The following is a 19,372-nucleotide window of genomic DNA, read 5'->3' as shown; positions in this document are numbered from 1 at the left end:
ATGCATATGATCCATGAGTACTATGAGATGATTACAGCGCCACCTCGTGGCTTTAATGGTAAAATATATTCTAATTATTACTAAATGTATTACATTAATTACGGTTTGCCATTTCAGATCTTTTAACATGACGTTATAGGCTATTAGGCTTTTCTGTATGTGGTTGTTGCCCATCTATACAACATTTTATGTAAATCGAGACTTTGAAAATAATTAAGGCAATAGGCTATAATGTGTTTTAAAGTTTTTAACATATAAGAAATTAAAATTTTAAGTGTAGCCTATATGTGTATATGTATTAATAGAAATATTTCACTATTCACCTTTTTGATAAATAAACATTAACATTATACATGCACTTTCGTTCAAATGCACATTATACAATTATGCTTAAAATAGAACAGAAAAAACATCCTGTTTGGACTTGGTTGGAATGAGTCCTAAAAAGGCTTGAGACTTCTGTTCCAGCAGCTCAGGGTTTTTAAGTTTTCTCCTCTCAGAGATCTTATCAGTAACGGGCGCTCCCTGTGCACAACACAGGCGCTATCTTCAGAGAGAGGGCTAGAGGCTTCCGCTGCAGCAGCTCCCGTCTCAACGGCTCAGGGATCTTTCGTTTTTGCCTCTTTGAGATTGTCAGGCATGGGTGCTCCCTAAGCTCCTGCCTCAGGGACCTCAAAGCCCGGGACACACCAGGCCGACAATTGGCAGTCAGCCGACTTAGTTTTTTCTGTGTGTTCTGCTCCATTGGTCAGACACCAGAATCGGGGTTGGCCCATCAGTAAGAGAGTGAACTGACTCGCTTTTCAGCTTACTAAATGAGTGCACGAGAATAATAGGAACACAGCGAGCAAAGAAGTCAAAACTACAGAAAGAAGGCTGTTCTAATTTTATGTCATCTTACCTGAGTGTTACTGGGCGAATATTTTAATAGGCCTCTTAACAGGACCGGTGTGGAATAAAGAAAGTGATCAGGATTGATATTCAAAACGGCAAGCACACACTGCTTGTTTACGGTTTGTGTATCTGCAGCGTCGGTTTCCCTTTTTGAACAACGAATAGATATCTTCATGACATCAACACATATCAACACAGTCGACTTTCATCAGCGCTAGTTCTTTGGCGTCGGTTTGGTGTGTCCCTACTCCCTACCCTTGGTTTTGGCCTATCTGTGACCTTGTCTGGCATGGGTGCTCCACGTGAGGAGCATGTGAGCACCTTTGATGCAGCCACTGGTGCCCTATAGAGACTGGATGGGTATGGGAGTTTCAAAAGAGGTCTTTTTCAGATGTTTAGTCAAATGTTCAGGGATCCTGAGTTTTCCTCTTTGTTGGGACCCTTTGGGCTCAGGTGCTCCCTTTGGGGATGCAGCAGGTACAGATGTTATCTGTGGCTTTTTCTGCTGCCACTTTCTCCACGGTCCACTGTAACCTGAGTGCTTTCTCCGAGGCATCACCGAAGACCAGGGATGAGGTGAGGTCCTCTTTTTTAGCACTGGGAGAGTTCTGCTGGGACCTGACGACCCTGTGTGGACCCGTCAGGCACATGTGCTTTCGGTGTCTGCTGCCTCCACTGCTTCGTAGTCTTCAGTTCTCCCCAGTTGTTTCAGACCCAGGTGCCACAGGTGCTCCCTGTCTCAGCTTTCTCCGCTGCTTTGTGGTCTTCAGTGTTGCATCTGAGAAGTCTGGGAATGAGCCTTCTCAGAGGAGGACTGGCAGTGTTCAATAGTGGATGTGGGAGAGGAGGGTTGGGCGGGACCACTAATAACAGTTAACGCAGGACGAGGATTCCCATCTCTGTGCTGGTTAAAACCAGCGACGATGAAGACAGTGCAGATAGTTCAGGATTGAAGGCAGTGTTTCAGTCTATTAGCCAGTCCTCCCCAGTATCAATCTCCACCAAAATTCCCTCTGGGACGGCTGTTGCCGGCTCACACCCCTGGTCAGACTTCACGTTGGGGCTTCGGCTCCGGGGTGTTAGTGGGCGCTGTCGTCACAGGGTCCTTGCTTGCGGCAGTGGAAGCTCTCGGTCTGCGGGGGGCTCAGGCGCTCTCGTCTCCGTGGTAAGGGGTGTTGGTGGGCTGTGCTCTGGGTCTGGTTGCACGACATCTGTGAGGTGTGGCTGGACGAGGCTGTTGTCATCCTCCGCTTTGCCCACTGTAAACGTGGATCAGTTTGTCTAGAGCAAAGTTGATTTAACTACTAAGGGTCCAGCAAAGATCGCCGCGGGGCATGACGAAGTGGAGATCTTCGTCCAAGCCACACTTAATTCCCTCTATCAGACAGACGTCGTCAAGGAACTCCTCCACGTAATACTCCAGGTCTCTGCCACACACTGTCGCTCCTTCCAGCAGTAAATTGGATGCTATGTCAAGTTGTCTTCTCATTTGGAGGGTCCGGTTATCTGTCACACACTGTTGCAGGAAACATGATAAAGATGAACATCAGGGTCAAAAGGCTTTAAAGGGGTGGTTGAGTATGATTTCACTTTTCTAACTTTAGTTAGTGAGTAATGTTGCTGTTTGAGCATAAACAACATCTGCAAAGTTGCAACGCTCAAAGTTCAAAGTAAAGGAAGATATTTGCTTTTAAAGAAAAGGACTACAACACACGGCTGGTAGGGACTACACGACATTCCTCCGGGGTTCCTCCGGGGTTAGTGACATCAGCAAGCCTAAAATGTACATAAGCCCCGCCCCCGGGAACACACAGTCCATGTTGAGGAGAGGAAAAGTTGTTGTAGTCGAGTACATTTGTGAGTCAACTCAAACTTTAGCATCCATCTTTTCACATGCAATAGAAAGTCACTCTGTGTGCATCTCACAACAGTTCTTATACGAGCGATTTATAGATTACCATGACAGAATATCCTTGAAGATAGTTAACTCCACATCAGCAACATAAATTCATCAACTAACCATTCAACTAACCGCTATACATTGACGTGATCGGACAAATGAACACTGAAAAGACTGCAACTTAAATACAAAGCAAATGAGGGAAATAATGACAAACACCGGTGATGATTAAATAAATCACCATGACAACTGATAAGTGACGAGAAACTGAACATAGGAAGACAGAAAACTAGTGAAAACAAACTAAAATTCCATCATAACGAGTGTCTGTGACACAAAGAGGGATACACACTTCAATTCATGATTGTTCATACAAAAACTGGCACTGTTTATTATTTATAATATTTTTAGCATTTTGCAACTGATGCATAAAAGTAAGCAAGAGAAGCTGCGGCATAAAATAAAAATTTAGTCAACAGATATTACAATAAATCACATTTCTGATACAGACTATAATTCACTAAAAAGCTCCTGTCGGCTGTTGTTTTTATATATTTATAACAATATACATATTAGACGAGGGATCACTTACAGAACGGCACGATGCAGGCCTATTGATTTTTATACCATTCAAAAAAAGACGTTAATATTAAATGACTTATGGTCAATCAAAATAGTTCCAAATAAATCTATAAATCGTTTTTGAGAAACAGTTTCCCTGACTGAACACCTTCCATAAGTTTAGCGGCTTGAGATGCTCTCTGAAGCGCAGACAGTGAAGCGAAGCCATTGTTATAATGGCTCTTGTCCAAAAACTGCTTGGTTCACCTTTTTTAAACTATTATTTCCGTTTTAATGTATTGATTGAAAAACGGACTTTAAATGTAACATGAAACGCCTATGAAAATCAGCGCTGATTAAGAAATAAATTGCCAGGTGCAGGTTATGAAAATGCATTTTATTTCATTTACAGTTGAACTTACAGAGGCCTATACCCTGCGCAATGTGACGTCTTTTCTATGTAATTTTTGGACGTCCAGTTTCGGTCCACCGAAGGGGTTGTTTTGTAGCGCTAGACGACGTCTTTTTTCGACGTCTACCACACGTCTAATGTTAATGTCCCTGGGACCTGCGTGTATAAGGGTTATTTATAGCCCAAATGTGGTCGTTTGTGGACGTCTTTTCAACATCAAATTTAGACTAATTTTAGACGCCGTTTTTATACAACTTCTATAACTGTAGTCCCATGTTTCAAAAGGGTGGAGGACATGTTTTCTGTACCATGTATTTACATGTATGCATTTGGCAGATGCTTTTATACAAAGTGACTTACATTGCTTTCCTATCAGTTTGCTTTCCCTGGGAATCAAACCCATCATATTACGTTGCAAGCACCAATGCTCTGTTTGAGCAACAGCATTACACCTTTGTATGCATCTCCAGTTATCACCTGCTGAGACAATCAAATGGATCTTAAATAATAGGCTATGTATTAATCATGTTGATAACAAGAATGTTGATATTTGTAAATAAAAAAAAATATTACATATTAATCATGTATATTTCTTGCACCTGTCATAGACGTCCAAAAAAATTACCCAGTTCAAAGGTCAAGTGTTGAACGTTAATATGACGTCCAAGTTGGGACGTCATATTGTCCAAATAGTGGACCTAGTTTGGACATTGAATAGATGTCCATAATTGGTCATGAACTGACGGACCCAATATAGACATAATCTGCACGTCTATCCGACGTCCAATGTTTAGTGGATCAGTAGGCCTATGGGCTGCGGTGCTTGAGACTAGGCTATTTGCCATTTTGTGTTTCTGTGAAAAAAGACTAACAATAATGAGACTAAGAATATGCATACAGATAATTAGGCTAAATGCAAAATGTTTTTCTCTATTTAACAGCATTAGGCTGAAAGACGCAGTCCTTTCCTTTTCCTCACGTCTTCCCTCAGATAGATTGGAATTCTTTGGATGTTGGGCTCATGAACAATAATAACGAATAATCCAATATTTGCTGAAAGCCACATATAAGATTGTAAAAATAACCAATTAGATATAATAACCAGCTCATAAGTTATTTTTCAGTGTCAATATTTGCTAAAATCCGCATTACATTTTTTAAAAAGATCCAATTAGATATAATAACCAGCTCTTAAGTTATAAATTAAAGTTTGTAATTGTTCTGGTAAATTATTAAACGCTGCTGCAGCAGAACCATAGAGCAGAACCCAGAGATGTGACGTGGAACCTGTTACTTTTCTCAGCGCCGTTGAAGATGGACCAATCAGTGTTTGATTATTGCATGAAGTATTGTTTGTCGTTTGTGCCTCAGTTTATGACATTTGTGGGCCAATTCCCCAAATATGTGGAATTTAAAAGATTGCATTTTTTTTGTATATACATGTCTCCAACAAAAAACAAAAAACAAAAAAAATGAGGTTACTAAACCAGGGTTTTATTTGGTCACTACTGTGTTCAGGCCTCTATCAAAGAGTATAGAAGACAACGTTCTTTGCCTCTATGGTTCAGGCCAGCAGAGGGCGCCTTATCTTCTTCCGTTCTTCCGGTCCGTTAAAGACCCGCAAAGTAGCCAAAGCTGTGCCTGACTCGGTTTGCAGAAATGTAACCGTAATTTACTTGTGTAAGAATAAAATTAGTATCACATTTATACAATAAAGATTATCTCTTATACAATCGTGGATAAACATAAACATTCTTCTTCTTTTTTTCAGGTGACTAATTTTTTTTTAAACACTTTTGGGCGGCTAAACCTAAACAACCGCGTTTTAGGACCCAAACTTATGTGGCACATTTCAAATTTCAAAACAAACTCGTCGCGCTTGTCAACAGTGAGAATGGATGCGGTGGACTGAATGATATGTGTTTGATTTTCAACACAATAATCACCATACAATTGTTTTTATGCGTCTCATGTGAATGAGGCATCTGACCGCAAGATAAGTGGTCTAACGTTTGTTGGATTAAATTGATATTTGAAGCGACGGCGGAGATGGAGGCTCATGGATCTTCATCTGAAGGCTCAAGCAGCGCAGTGAAAGCTCCCTCCATCGAGGACTTTGGGCTGGTCAAACCCATCAGTCGAGGAGCCTTTGGGAAAGTTTACCTGGCCAGAAAGACATGCAACTCCAAACTCTATGCAATCAAGGTATACAGATATTTAGTTATGTTTTGTTATTTATTATTCTATATAAGATTTTATATATTATGCGCATTTTATTATAATCGATTAATTATACGTTAGGTATTTATTTAGCAAAATGAAAAATGATCGTAATTGGTCGCGAGACAATTATTAATAATGCGCAGAATTTCTGAGCCAACAATGTCGATTTTGTGAGGAGAAAAGATGGATTTTAGTTTTAAAGTGATATCCTTGCATTTCTGAAAGAGAAAACAGGATCAGGTACGAGGTAAAAGCTTGGGTTCGAGTGGTGTTAATTGTGTCAGAGAAGAAATTAAGGAAGTTTTCACACTCGTTATTTAACCAAGAGATCCTGGAAAAGGGAGGGGAAGTTATTTTGATGAAAGATTATAAGAGCACATTACTTTAAAAAAAAAGTGCACGTTTAAATAATTTATAAGAAATACTGCAATATTTAGAGATCTTTAAATTGATCTTTAACTCGATGTCTTGTCATCAATATTTGCTATTATTTATCATGGGAATCAACTTCGGAAAAATGTGATATCTATTATAAGTAAACTTCTTTTTTTATTTTCACCATTTTGAAATTGTTAGCATTGATGAACAAAATGCTGCTTTTGTCTGGCAGGTGGTGAAGAAAGCTGACATGGTGGGTAAGAACATGACTGATCAGATGAAAGCTGAGAGAGATGCTCTGGCTCTCAGTAAAAGTCCTTTCATTGTGCACCTGTTTTACTCTCTTCAAACCTCAACTAAAGTATATCTGGTATGTAAGGGTGAATCTCATGAAAACATGTACAGGTTACATTTAAAAAAATAACTGAGGTAGAAAATGTTGAGTTGTAATAAAACTAATGTTAGAAATGTATTTATTAAGTTCACCTCAGCATTAATGTGAAATTTTAACTGGTTCAAGTGTGTTTGATACTTTCATAGGTGATGGAGTATCTGATTGGAGGAGATGTGAAATCACTTCTTCATATTTATGGGTACTTTGATGAGGACATGTCTCTGAAATACATCTCTGAGGTCTCGCTCGCTCTCGATTACCTTCACAGACACCGCATTATTCACAGGTATTTCTCAAACTGAGGAATTGAGTCATTTAGTGTTTTGTTTGTCAAACTAACTGACTTTTTTGTCATTTGATTCAGGGACTTAAAACCCGACAACATGCTCATCTCGAATGAGGGTCACATTAAACTCACAGACTTTGGCCTCTCCAAGGTGAAACTTGACAGAGGTATGTTTTTTTTGTTTTTTTTTAAACAACCAAAATTATAAAATACTTGGTCTTTATTAACAAATTTTTCCTTTCCCTCTATCCAGAACTAAACCTGATGGACATTTTAAACACACCTTCTTTAGTGAAACCTAAAAAAGATTATTTCAGAACACCCGGTCAAGTTCTGTCACTGATAAGCTCTCTTGGTCTCGTGAGTAGATTTTCAGATTCATATCATGTTTTTTTTCCCCCTCACAGTTCTGTTGTTCATATTTTAATAGCCTTTCCACCTAGTAAATCCAGGTTTGAAGAAACCGATACACTTACACATTTCTGCTTCTCCTAATGAGTACTTGCTTACACTGTTTAGGTGCTTTACCTGGTGTTGGACACACACTATCTGACAAAACAAAAGGGCTACGCTAGCACACTGAAACTGAATTTTTGAACTTTGACAGTGTTTGAAATCGCCCCCTATAACCTCATTCACTATTCCCTAAAATACTCCACTAATATGGTCCACTGAAGGAGTGAATGAAAACGAGGGAGTGAATTCGGACACGTTTGCCGCTTTTGCATATTTTGTTTTCGCGTTTTAATAATTAATTGAAACGTAGTAAACTGGCAGCTCCAGTAGTAAAATAAAGATCTATCTGAACTTGTGTAAACCGTAATTAAACAATGTAATAATCAATTAAAAGGGAATTTATACCTGTATGATATTACGCTGGACCAGCGCGGTTTGAAAAATGAATGGATGAATGATTCAGCTGCGGCGCCATCTTCTGGCGAGAACGCGGGAATTCATTCTGCGTGCGACTCTCACAGTGCATTATGGGTATTCTCTAGCTGTGGAGCATACATCAGTTGTGCACTCAGAATTGTGGGATTGTATGAGTGCACTCAATAATGTCCACAATGGTTTCGAACACCACTACAAATGGCTGTCCCCTCAAATACCTATTTAAGGGTATAGGGGGCGATTTCGGACACAGCAGTGTCTGCCGTTGCTGTTCACTCCAGTGCAAAGATCTACCCATATTTTTACACAGCTTACACATAGTTTTAAATGTTAAAAAGCTAATGTGCTTTTTAAGGCAACTAGAATATTTATAATATTTTTTATTTATATTAATACTCATATTTTTAAATTAATGTTTAATCATTTATAATTTTGAAAAAATTGTTTAAAGTATGAAATGTGAGTTTTTTTCTGAAACATTTTTGTCAACTTGTATTTCAACTGTAAAGTTATTTAAATCGTAATTTTTACAGTCATTTCATGTTTGTTTAGGGTGTTACATAAACTGATCTCCCTCCAATACTGTATTATTTCATTTGTGTATAAAAAAGGTCTTGAAAAGACTTAAATTGGATTTTAAAAAACCCTGCAGCACAGGTGATTAACAAATAATTAGTTTTAATTACCTTATCTATATAATTTAATTTAGACCTAACTCACTCTCTCTCTCATACATTCTACCAGCCCTCTCTCCTCAGTGTATTTTAAAAATATATGCCCCTTAATTTTGCCGTACCTTTATATTACCGTGAGTATATGACTGCAGTGATGATAGACACTGCTACAGTACGTCTTTAATACGGTGTTAATGAAAGAGTGGGAACCCGGATATTAGTTTGTTTTCTGAAGGATCATGCGACACTAAAGACTGGAGGAATGATGCTGAAAATTCAGCTTTCATCACAGGAATACATTTACATTTTAAATATATTACAATAGAAAATGGTCATTTTAAATTGTAAAAAAATGTTTAATGTACTATTGTCTACAACATGTTTGAAACAGCTTGTATAATACATTATACTTTTGACTTGAAATGGCAGAATACCCCGGTGACAGAGAGCAAGCGTCACAGCAGCACAGTGTTTGGCAGTCCCAAGTCCTGTGGGAAACTCAAGCAGAGGAATATTTCTCTGTGTTCACCTCTGCTGAAGAGACGGACAGAGTACCTGAAATCCCCAGTAGGCACAAATCGAGCTTTAGGTACGTGTCAGAATAATGTTCATCCGGAGTGTGCCATTAGTGTTATTGAGAATGGCATTTGTTTTAGCTGTAAATGAACAATGTAAAGCCTAACATGAGCTATTCTCTAGGATCCAACAGTGTGTTCAGTCCTGGCCTGCTGGCTAGGAGTTTGACACCAAGGCTGATGAAATCCAGGAAGAGATTCGGGAGTGTTGGAAGCACCCACTCGTGCCAGTTACCATCCACTACTGATTCTGAAGACTGTGTCAGCCCAATGTGGGAAGATGAGCAGGTTTGTTTCAGCATTACTATTAAAGGGCTTGTGGTTCATAGCGCATTGATCAATACTATATTGTCTGCGTAAGATAAGAAGTAACAAATTAAAAACTATAATCAGTCATTTAAAATGCAACAAGTGAATTTAGGTTTCACAACATTATAATGTACTGTATGAAAAAATGGATATTCATTTTAAGATTAGCTGAACATTACATTTAAGTGTTATGAAATAAGTGTTTTTAGATATTAACTTCAATTGGTGCAAAATGTAATCGAAGTATTTAAAAAAAATAGAGTAAATGTGCAGCACAATTACATATTTAATAAAACTATTAACAATAAGGTACCAATATATTTGCATATGTAAAATAAATCCTTAAATTATTGTATTATCACAAAGTACAAAAATAACAAAGTATTTTTTAAAATGACAATATTCTAATTATTTTATGTATTTTATTATGTTGTATATCGTATGTTTTGTATTAGTGTATATGTTTCACATATGTTTTTATACTTTGCTGAATTATGATTAGAGAAAATGTTACAAATGGACAAATAATCACTTATCAGGAATCTTATATTTGTGTTTTTTTTGGTAGTTACACATTTATTTGGCTTTTATAATTTCATTCATTATAATTTGATACATCAATATTTTTGAAAGAAGTGTCAGTGTATATTACCAAGACTGCATTTATTTAATCAAGGTACAGTAATAGCAGATATTAAATATTGGTAGCACTTTATTTTACAGTCCTTTTCTGCATGTACACACCGGTACCATGTCCTCATTATAGCTATTACAATAACTGGGTTATTATAACTACTGTAGGTACTAACTCTGAACCTAAACCTAAAATCTTAACCCATGTAGTTACATTATATTACCAGTACTTTCTTGGTTAAGGACACTGTAAGTACACGTACTGTAAGATAAATTGTAACCAAAATATTAATATTGAAATAATTGAAAATTGAAAATATTTTAAAGTATAATTTAGTCCTGTGATAGCAAAGCTGAATTTGCAGCAGTCATTAGTTCATTGTCACATGATCCTTCAGAAATCATTCTAATATGCTAATTTAGTGCTCACAAAACATTTCTTATTATTATCACAATAAAACCACGATTATGTTGAAAACACAATACAAAAAATACTCAGGATTCTTTGAAGAAAAGAAAGTTCAAAATAACAGCATTATTTGAAAGTAAAATTATAAATGTATTCACTGTCACTTTTGATCAGTTTGTTGCTTCCTTTCAGTGTATATGATAATAAAAATATCAACCTGACAATGTCTTGCAATTCTAGAATTTACTAGATGGCGAGAACCTTCCTCAAGGAAACGGAAGAGAAAGGGGCAATAGAATGTCAAAAAACATTCCCTTGACTCCTGCGGAGAGGAGGAACATGTTTCCAGCACGCGCTCAGGATCACAGCAATGTTTTGACTCCGCTCAATAACCAACTGGACAATAGCAGAAATATTAAACCAGATATTTCTGCAAAAAGGCTCCATTTCAGTGCAACCCCACTGGGTAAGGCTGTTCCCCATCAGTCATTTGGGAACAGTTTTATGAAGCCAGAGCCGCCAATAGAGCCCAAAGTCTCAGTAAAGAGAGCGTTTGAAGATGTAGAGAAAAGCCCAGAGCAGGCTGAGATCCACTGCAAGAAAAACAATGCAGTGTACAAAAGGTCCTTCCATATTCCTGAGGGCAACTCAACGGCCAACACAGGCTTGACAGGGATTTTCTCAACTGTGGGGCTTGATGATGTTAAAACTGCACCGATATGTCAACAGTACAGTGAGAGAATGGGCCCAAAGCAATCTAGTCCCATAGCTGTGGCCAAAAATCTATTCTCTGATCTCGAAGATCAAGGCGAGGGGATGGCTTTGCTTAAAGCAGAGACCAACTTGAGCTCCCCAACCTCACCTGGCGATGCCCGAAGTATCAGAAGAAGCCTTAGCTTAGACTCGGACTGCTCGGTCCACGAGATGTCACTGGTTGCTAACACGCCACAAAAATCGACAGACTTCAAACATGAGGCTTTGTCGTCCTCTTTCGAGGAGCTGGATGAAAACGAGATTTCCGTAGTCACACCGGCAGCTCGGCCCACGATAGCTACTCCAAACCATAGCAGCTCAAAGCAGTATAGTGGTGAATCTAAGCATTCTCTTCTTGACCATCCTCATGGGCTATCTGACAGCATGATCAAATCACCAGGCTTCCTCAAACCCAAGAACGTGGTTGCGTTCAGGAGCTACTGCAGCTCCATAAACCGCTCTTGTACATCACATCTCAGCCTAGCCTCTTTGGATGCCATGGAGATGTCTGCGTCAACCTCCTTCCTCAATGCCCAGTCTGCAGTGACTCCAGTTCAGAAGAAAAGGCCCAGTCTGAGCAGCTCAATGTACCAGGTGAGGAAGAGCCTTTTTTAACTCAAACAAAACTGAGGAAAAGGATTTGAGTTGGATTTAAAATATTTTAAAATGAAATAGTCATATTTTCTTTTTGTTTTCTAGACTCCACAGCAGATGATTGTGTCTCAAACTCCCTACAGAACACCCAAAAGTGTCCGTAGAGGTCCAGAACGTGTAGAAGGGGCTCCTATTTTGGGAACTCCTGACTACTTGGCACCAGAACTTTTATTAGGCAAACCTCATGGTAAGAGTTTGAGTGATCAGTATGTCAAATATATGTTTATCTTGTGCTGATATGTGTCTCAAATATTAGTTGTTAATGGTAATTGTCAACCATTATGGATTTTGCAATGGCTGAGAGAGCAGGGTGTCCAACAGCTCATATAATACTGAAATACGATATTATACAAAATGTGGAATGCATACCGGTACGTATTTAAATTAAGCATTGGATACAGTGCACTTACTCTGTACATGTAGTTATATATATAAAAATTTTTTTTTTAACTATAGTCACATCTGTAATTAACACTGTTGAACCTTCCCTTACTCCTTCACCCAACCTTGAACCTAACAATATCGCCAAACATGTCCCTAACCTTACCCGTATCCCAACTCAATAGCAGCATAAGGGCTTTGCAATACAACATTACAATTGTACAATTCATATTTGTTACACAATACATATACAAATAAAGTGGGAATGAATCTTTTACTTTGCTTCATTAACAGATGTTATGTTTTAGTTTCAGGGTCTGTACGCTATGGTAAGTATGCTAAAAAGTATTAGTTGAGATTCTAAGCCATGGAGATGTTGGTGCATGTGTGGGCAGCTTACCTTTACCGCATTAGATATAAGGACATGGCTGACTAATTCCATTATGGGTCGCAGCTTTTGTGATTGGCGGCTCCTGATTCATAAACCCTTAATGCTTCAGTAATGCTGAATGTCTCAACTCTGTTGGGATGTTATGACGGTGCTTGGGAATTCTGGGGCATTATACTAAAAAAAGCAATTTTGATGTTAAAATATTTTCTGGCATTCCAGTTTACTGTGCAGTCAAGTAAAAGTAATTTGTGGCTTGACTTCCTGAAAAGTGTGAACGCTAACTTTGTGGTGCTTTCAAAACATTGCACTGTTCGAGCGGACCATGTCAACTTGCGTCTCAAACGAGGGTGCGAGTTTGCGGCAGGACGGCCTGTATGGCTGAGCAATGGAAGTCTTTAGATGCAACAAATTAGCGTATGCAAACAGCCAAACGTATAGCCTTTCAACAGTGCTCAACACTTGCTCATTTAGAGAGTTGTTCATCTCTGTCCAGAGTCTGCTGCGTCTCCAGATTTCATGAGCAGGGCTTGACATTAACTTTTTGCTCACCAGCTACTGTGGCAAGTGGTTTTTCAAAGTTACTAGCCACTCAGCATTTTCAGCGGCTACAACTGCCATATAGGTATTTTTAATATTATCTCATAATTTGGCATCAGGTATAGGCTGCTGTCTCTTTAAGTCCTGACGCACAGATATAGTATACTGTTATGCATGATCTTTCTTTCTCAACTGTTTACATTCCCTTAAAACAACTGACTGTGTTTACTGACATTATTTCGTGTGTATTTGACTGTTTAAGCGCAATAAACAGTGAAAAAGAACTCCATTTAGTGCTGAGAGGCGGCTTTATGTTCACACACTTTGGGCGCGAGCACAAAATCTGCGGGAATGAGTAAAATTATGCTCAATACACACAATCCCATGCCAAAAATCAAGCCCTGCAACACCAACAGTATTCATCCGGAACAAGAAAACAATGCAAGGCAGGACTTGTTTTTGTCAATTGGGAGTTGATTGGATCGTTGCATGATTTGTTTTGCCACTGTGATCTCTCATGTCATCAGAGAAGAGCTGAGATGTCGCTTCAAGAGGAGGGAAAGTTATTTTGATTAACGATTATGAGTGCGTGAGCAAGCTGAGTCTACGGAGTATGACCAATTAGAAAAAATCTGCCTACTTGTGTACAATGGTGATGACCAAAATGTGTTGTGCTAGGGCTGCACGATTAATCGCAATTAACATGGAAATCATTCTTAACCGATTTGGATTATTATCGCAAAGGCTGCTATTTTTTTAATGCGCAGCTTGTCAGTGACGTACGGCTCTGTGATCCGTTGTAAATTCTGCTCCATCTGAAAGCACTGTGAGTTTGAGTCGCTTATAATGTCCATTTATAAAAAAAGCAACACGCGTCAAATTTGGTGGGCATATTTGGCGTGTCTGCGTGAGAGTGCCCTCTGGTGTTCAGATGGAGCAGCACGTACTACCGGTCAGCCGCACTGCACTGACAAGCTGGGCATTAAAATAATCGCAGCCTTTGCCAAATCGCGTATACAAAAAACTGATGTATACTTTAGATATACTTTTTAAACCCAAAGTATACTTTAGTTTTTGCAAGTATGCGAGCCGAGGGTATACGATGCGTGTCGCAAATTTCGAGAAATAGCTCAGCAATTGGACAGGGATGAAACTTTTTTTTTAGCATGTGGACCTCCTGTGTTTGTAAATACTATCAAATGAGGTATGCTTTAAAAAGCTATGCATTCGGCTGTACAAATATGCTATGTTAAAACTCAAGCATAAATCAATTTGAACAAACTGGCATTCAATTAGTCCTGCACTGTTTGTCCCATAGCCTTAAAGACAGACAGCGGTTATTTGCATAAGTCTAAATGGCAACAAAAAGTGTTTTCTTTGCAAAACGCATCGAACTCTGGTCAGTCGCATCAAAAGCTAATACCACCCACCTTACTCTTACTATTGACTCTTACTATTTCTTTATTACTTTTCTAAACAAACAAACAGACAACTTTTTTTTAAAATAAAACAGGTGGAAAAAAACTTTAGACTTGCATTGAAGAAGGGACCCAGTCAAATCTACAAACTTGAGGTGCTGGACACTTTTGATTCAGCTTTTTTGACCACCCAGAACACCCTAGCAACTGCATAGCAACACTCTGGCAACCACCCAGCTCATCCTGGGCAGTTGTTTTCTTAAAATAGTTATTTTCACAATTCTGTTCCGTGCTGCTACTGGCACAGAAACTTTACCATTTAGGCTTTAAGTTTATCAGTGTTGAAGGTAAATATCTTTGACTGATTTTTTTTTTTTTTATTCAGTTTTGTAATGTAACATTAGCTATCTTGATTTGAGTTCACGTCAAGCTGGTTTTGTGTTCTGCTTTTCCCTTCCCGCCTAAAAATCAACTTCAGTCACTGCTGTCACCTCTTTATAATAGTGGTCACATTTCTAACACATTTTGAGCCATGTTGCATGTTTGCACTAATAAATCAGTGCGTAAGTGGGTTTTGTTGTTCTTCAACAGATTTCATGGTGGATTGGTGGGCGTTAGGTGTCTGTCTGTTCGAGTTTCTCACAGGAGTCCCGCCCTTCAACGATGAGACTCCACAGCTGGTGTTCCAGAACATTCTCAACAGAGGTAAGAGTGATTATAAGTACATGCCAAAGGTGATGAAACGAGTTAAAAAAACAACAACTTAAAGTTACGTTTTTTTCCCCTCAGCACCATGAAAAGAAAGTTGTGTTGACTGTTTCTGATCTTCATGTTCTTCATCTAATGATGTGTTCAGATATACCGTGGCCAAATGGAGACGAGGAGTTAACCCAGAATTCAAGAAATGCCATTGAGATTCTTCTCACCATGGATCCAAACAAGCGAGCTGGCTTTAAAGGTGAATCATCTTATATATCAAATTCATATTTTTAACATATTTATAATCAACAAAATCACAGCATTTTATATGTCCAGCAATCCTGAATTATTGAGGGAAACCCTAGTACTGCAGCAAATCGCCGCGATATAAAGTTAAGGCAAATAAACAACCAAGAGAAATGTATGTCTACCTCAAATGTAACGTTTGTTCTGTACATCAGCATCGAGAGAATAACATTAGAATCTTGTTCACTGTAGAGACAGATGCATGTAGTCTACACAGGGACCGTGAAGACACTGAATTAAACATAAAGACAGCCCACATAATAATCACAAATACACTTACATTTCTATAAATCAGTTTTTATGAATGAATGGCTTGCTCTAACTTCGTCAACAACACGCGCTTGCACTGCTGGTGAGGTTGATTAACAGCAGATGGAGATTATGCTCGGTAATCTACTGCTTTTTCTGCAGTTCCTGGATGTCAATGTTGAATTTACTCCGTAGACATTCTCTGATTTACTGTCGAATTTGAACCACTGAATTTGTGGAAGCGAATTTGTAAAGCGAAACAAAATGGACCAAAAATTGCCTGTTGAATATTATAGGTTGTATTTTTAAACAGTTTGAATATTTTGGAATTGAAATATGAAAGGTGAATATGGATTATTAAATTTTTATTAATGAAAATGTGTTTGAAATGTTTTGAATAGAAATATTCACAGCTTAAATATACAACCATGTTGAATTTGAGGCAATAAAAAAATGCAAGTCCTAAAATACAATGCATTAAAATGCAAGCATGGTTAATGCAATGCATATTTTTTTTCAAGAAATGCAATTCAACAGGCTTTTTTATTTCAAAAACATTTGGCATTATTTTACTTCCATAATATTCACTAACCACTGAAGTTTTTCAATTGGATTGGCGTTAATTCTTTTTAGCATGCAGTGTGAAGTATTTCTCTTAGTTCACTGATCCTTCTGATCCGGTTTCAGCGAGTAAACAGTACATTTATACTCATGTGCGTTGTGTATTATACATGCTATCATCTCTGACGCGTTGAAGCCGCTCAGGCCGCCATTTTCTCCTTCTCGCAAAGCAATAACGTACTCTAAACATCTGGTAGTGTGGGTTTTCCAGGTAATGCTTGCACTTTCTGGACCCTTTACTTCCCGTGAATACTGCTGTGTATTATGCACGTTATTTTTTGATAGAGATCGATGTTGTGACATTCAAATGTGGATTGTAAGGTAGTAATTATTTCTTAGCCGACAAGCATTCAGTGAAGTGATTGATGTTTATGGGTGTGATATGATCTTGATCAAAAATTGATGCACCTCTTGATGGAAATAACATTACAACATTTATTTACATAAAGAGGTTTATTAATTTTTGCTCAAGATCTTGTATTGACAATGCAAGAGGGGCCAATAATTCTTCATGCTCCCTCACAATTTTTTTTTCACAATTTGAGCCTGATGAATCTTGGCATTGTCATCCAGGAATATGACCATGATGTGTCTTCCTACATGGTTGTTTAAGAAATGAAAAGCTACACACTCCATCAATTAGGGTTAGAAGAACTGTTGCCAAAATGTCTTTTTATTGAATTATTTTGAACTAGTATCTAAAACTTTTTAATCTTACTAACAAGAATTGTTAATGACAAATTCTTAAAACTACCTTAATCTCAACACTAGCATGTTTTCATGTATGTTGTGTCTTTCTGTAGAACTGAAGTATCATGCGTTCTTTGAGGGTGTGGACTGGGAAAACCTTCATCATAAGAGTATGCCCTTCATCCCTCAGCCCGACGACGAGACCGACACCTCGTACTTCCAGGCGAGAAACACAGCACAACATCTCACTGTATCGGGCTTCAGTCTGTAAACACACACACACACACACACACACACACACACACACACACACACACACACACACACACACACACACACACACACACACACACACTGTGCTCGTGTTTGTCCTCCTTCCTTCTGTCTCAGTTATTCATGTCAGATGTTTTTATGTTCTTGAAAATGTATATGCAGATTTGATGTTGGAAAGCATTCTGAAATGCAGTGAGCACATAAATGCTGCAAAGCTTGTGGTGTAAAATCTTCAGTTATCTTTGTTTGGGGGAAAAAAATAATATATTTTGCAACACTACTATTTACTTTCTCGGTGCACATTTAGATGGAAGACTGCTGTTTTTATCATGTTTTCTTGAAAACTACTTGTCTGATTGTAATTTTAACATGCTAAATGTTTTAACTAGTCTACAGCAAGTATGGTTTTGAACATGGTTGCTGCTTCAAAAACATCAGTTTTATTCATTTGTAATTGTTTAATTTACACAACACCTTAAAATGTTTGTGGATTATAACTTGTCACTTGCCTTTTTTTAAGATGATTAAATAAAATACAACTGTTGTATTAAAAGATGAGCGTTATTTCTGATTTTCACTTGAAACCTAAAACCTGTGCTGTTTGTCAGATAGAAATAAATGAATTCACTTCCTGGAGGCCGGGGAAACGAATTTCTTAATTCGAGACTACAATATATTTTTTCTGTTTCTGTTGTATGGACTCCGTGGATATATGATAATATGTGTATATAGTTTATTTATATATATATTTATATGTATATATTAGTCATGTGAAAAAGAAAGGGGGCACTATTCAATTCTATGGTTTTATGCATAAGGACAAAATACAAAAATCATCTGGTCCTTGGCAGGTCTTAAAATGAGGTAAATTCAACCTCAGATAAACAACATGTGACACATTACACCATGTCATTATGTTAAAAAAAAAAGTGGCCAAATGGAAATCCATGGGCTACAAACTAACTTCCATAGCAATGAAGTGGGTAAGTAAGGCGCTGCTAATCAAATTATTTTAATTACTTGATCCTCAGTAAGTGTGACCAACTCTATAAAAGCAGAAGTTCTGGCGGTTTGCTGGTCTGGAGCATTCAGGTGTGTGTTCACACAATACCAAGGAGGTGTAAGCCGGCTATTCGGCCCAACTTCCGGTTTCTCGAACAGCCGGTAAAGGACGCGCGTGTTCCTTTTTTTTGGTTAAATAAGACACATGTTCTCATATGCAATTATCTCGTTTTAATCTGACTCCATGAATTAAAAAAGGTTCAATGTGCAATAAGGTTATGTTTACACTTAAAATAGTTACAATATGGATGTAATGAGAATTTAAATCATTTGTACCCAGCATAAATGTAAAATGTTACCTGAGAGAGAGAAATAGAAAGAGAGAGAGAGAGAGAGAGAGAGAGAGAGAGACTCTCTCAACACCAGCCCAGCATCCAGAGAAAAGAGACAGAAGAACATTTGCAAACTTGTTTTGTCATCTCCTCCGACCATGTGACTAACACCTAGGTGTGAGATATTCAAACTGACCAATCAGACCATCACAATTTCCCCCATTCTCCAAAAGCTTTGGCCTACAGGCCCACATCAGTCTTAGCACTGCTGTGCTGGAAATGTCTGAGAGAAAAGCAAGTGTCTTTGTTGCGTTAAAATAATCTTGGATTATTTCCAACCTTACAGAGGAAAGACATCAATAATGATCTAGAGAAGCAAATCTTGCTGCCATCAATCTGGGAAGGGTTATATGGCCGTTTCCAAACAATTTGAAGTCCATTATTCTACATTGAGGAAGACTATTCACAAGTGGAAAACATTTAAAACAGTTGTCAATCTTCCCAGGAGTGGACGTCCCAGCAAATTC

The 19,372-nt window shown here is 38.1% G+C and overlaps 1 protein-coding gene across 3 annotated transcripts; it reads left to right on the top strand.

Moving 5' to 3' along the window:
• The first annotated feature begins 5,299 nt into the window (after window positions 1-5,299).
• On the top strand, window positions 5,300-18,062 carry mastl (microtubule associated serine/threonine kinase-like). 3 transcript variants are annotated; one of them, XM_079600944.1, is made up of 13 exons: window positions 5,300-5,447; window positions 5,539-5,972; window positions 6,601-6,738; window positions 6,909-7,048; window positions 7,127-7,215; window positions 7,302-7,408; window positions 9,043-9,202; window positions 9,313-9,476; window positions 10,780-11,886; window positions 11,992-12,133; window positions 15,265-15,378; window positions 15,530-15,631; window positions 17,352-18,062. In XM_079600944.1, exons 2-13 carry the CDS (start codon window positions 5,817-5,819, stop codon window positions 17,507-17,509), a joined length of 2,577 nt encoding a protein of 858 aa, XP_079457070.1. In that variant the 5' UTR covers window positions 5,300-5,447; window positions 5,539-5,816; the 3' UTR covers window positions 17,510-18,062. The 3 variants fall into 3 exon arrangements, with proteins under 3 accessions (XP_079457070.1, XP_079457071.1, XP_079457072.1); XM_079600945.1 differs by having other exon boundaries at window positions 5,407-5,538; window positions 5,806-5,972; XM_079600946.1 differs by lacking the exons at window positions 5,300-5,447; window positions 15,265-15,378; window positions 15,530-15,631; window positions 17,352-18,062 and adding an exon at window positions 12,636-12,751 and having other exon boundaries at window positions 5,580-5,972.
• The last annotated feature ends 1,310 nt before the right edge of the window (window positions 18,063-19,372 follow it).

Source organism: Phoxinus phoxinus, assembly GCF_949152265.1.
Source record: "Phoxinus phoxinus genome assembly, chromosome: 24".
Classification (NCBI taxonomy): domain Eukaryota; kingdom Metazoa; phylum Chordata; class Actinopteri; order Cypriniformes; family Leuciscidae; genus Phoxinus; species Phoxinus phoxinus.
The sequence above is the reverse complement of the archived record's forward strand: the minus strand, read 5'-3'. Positions and strand labels throughout refer to the sequence as shown.

Excerpts from the sequence above, each read along its gene's own strand:
- mastl (XM_079600944.1), top strand. The coding sequence starts at position 5,817 with ATGGAGGCTCATGGATCTTCATCTGAAGGCTCAAGCAGCGCAGTGAAA. Across the intron at positions 7,049-7,126 it reads AGACACCGCATTATTCACAG|GGACTTAAAACCCGACAACA; the intron begins GTATTTCTCAAA and ends CATTTGATTCAG. Across the intron at positions 15,632-17,351 it reads CAAGCGAGCTGGCTTTAAAG|AACTGAAGTATCATGCGTTC; the intron begins GTGAATCATCTT and ends GTCTTTCTGTAG.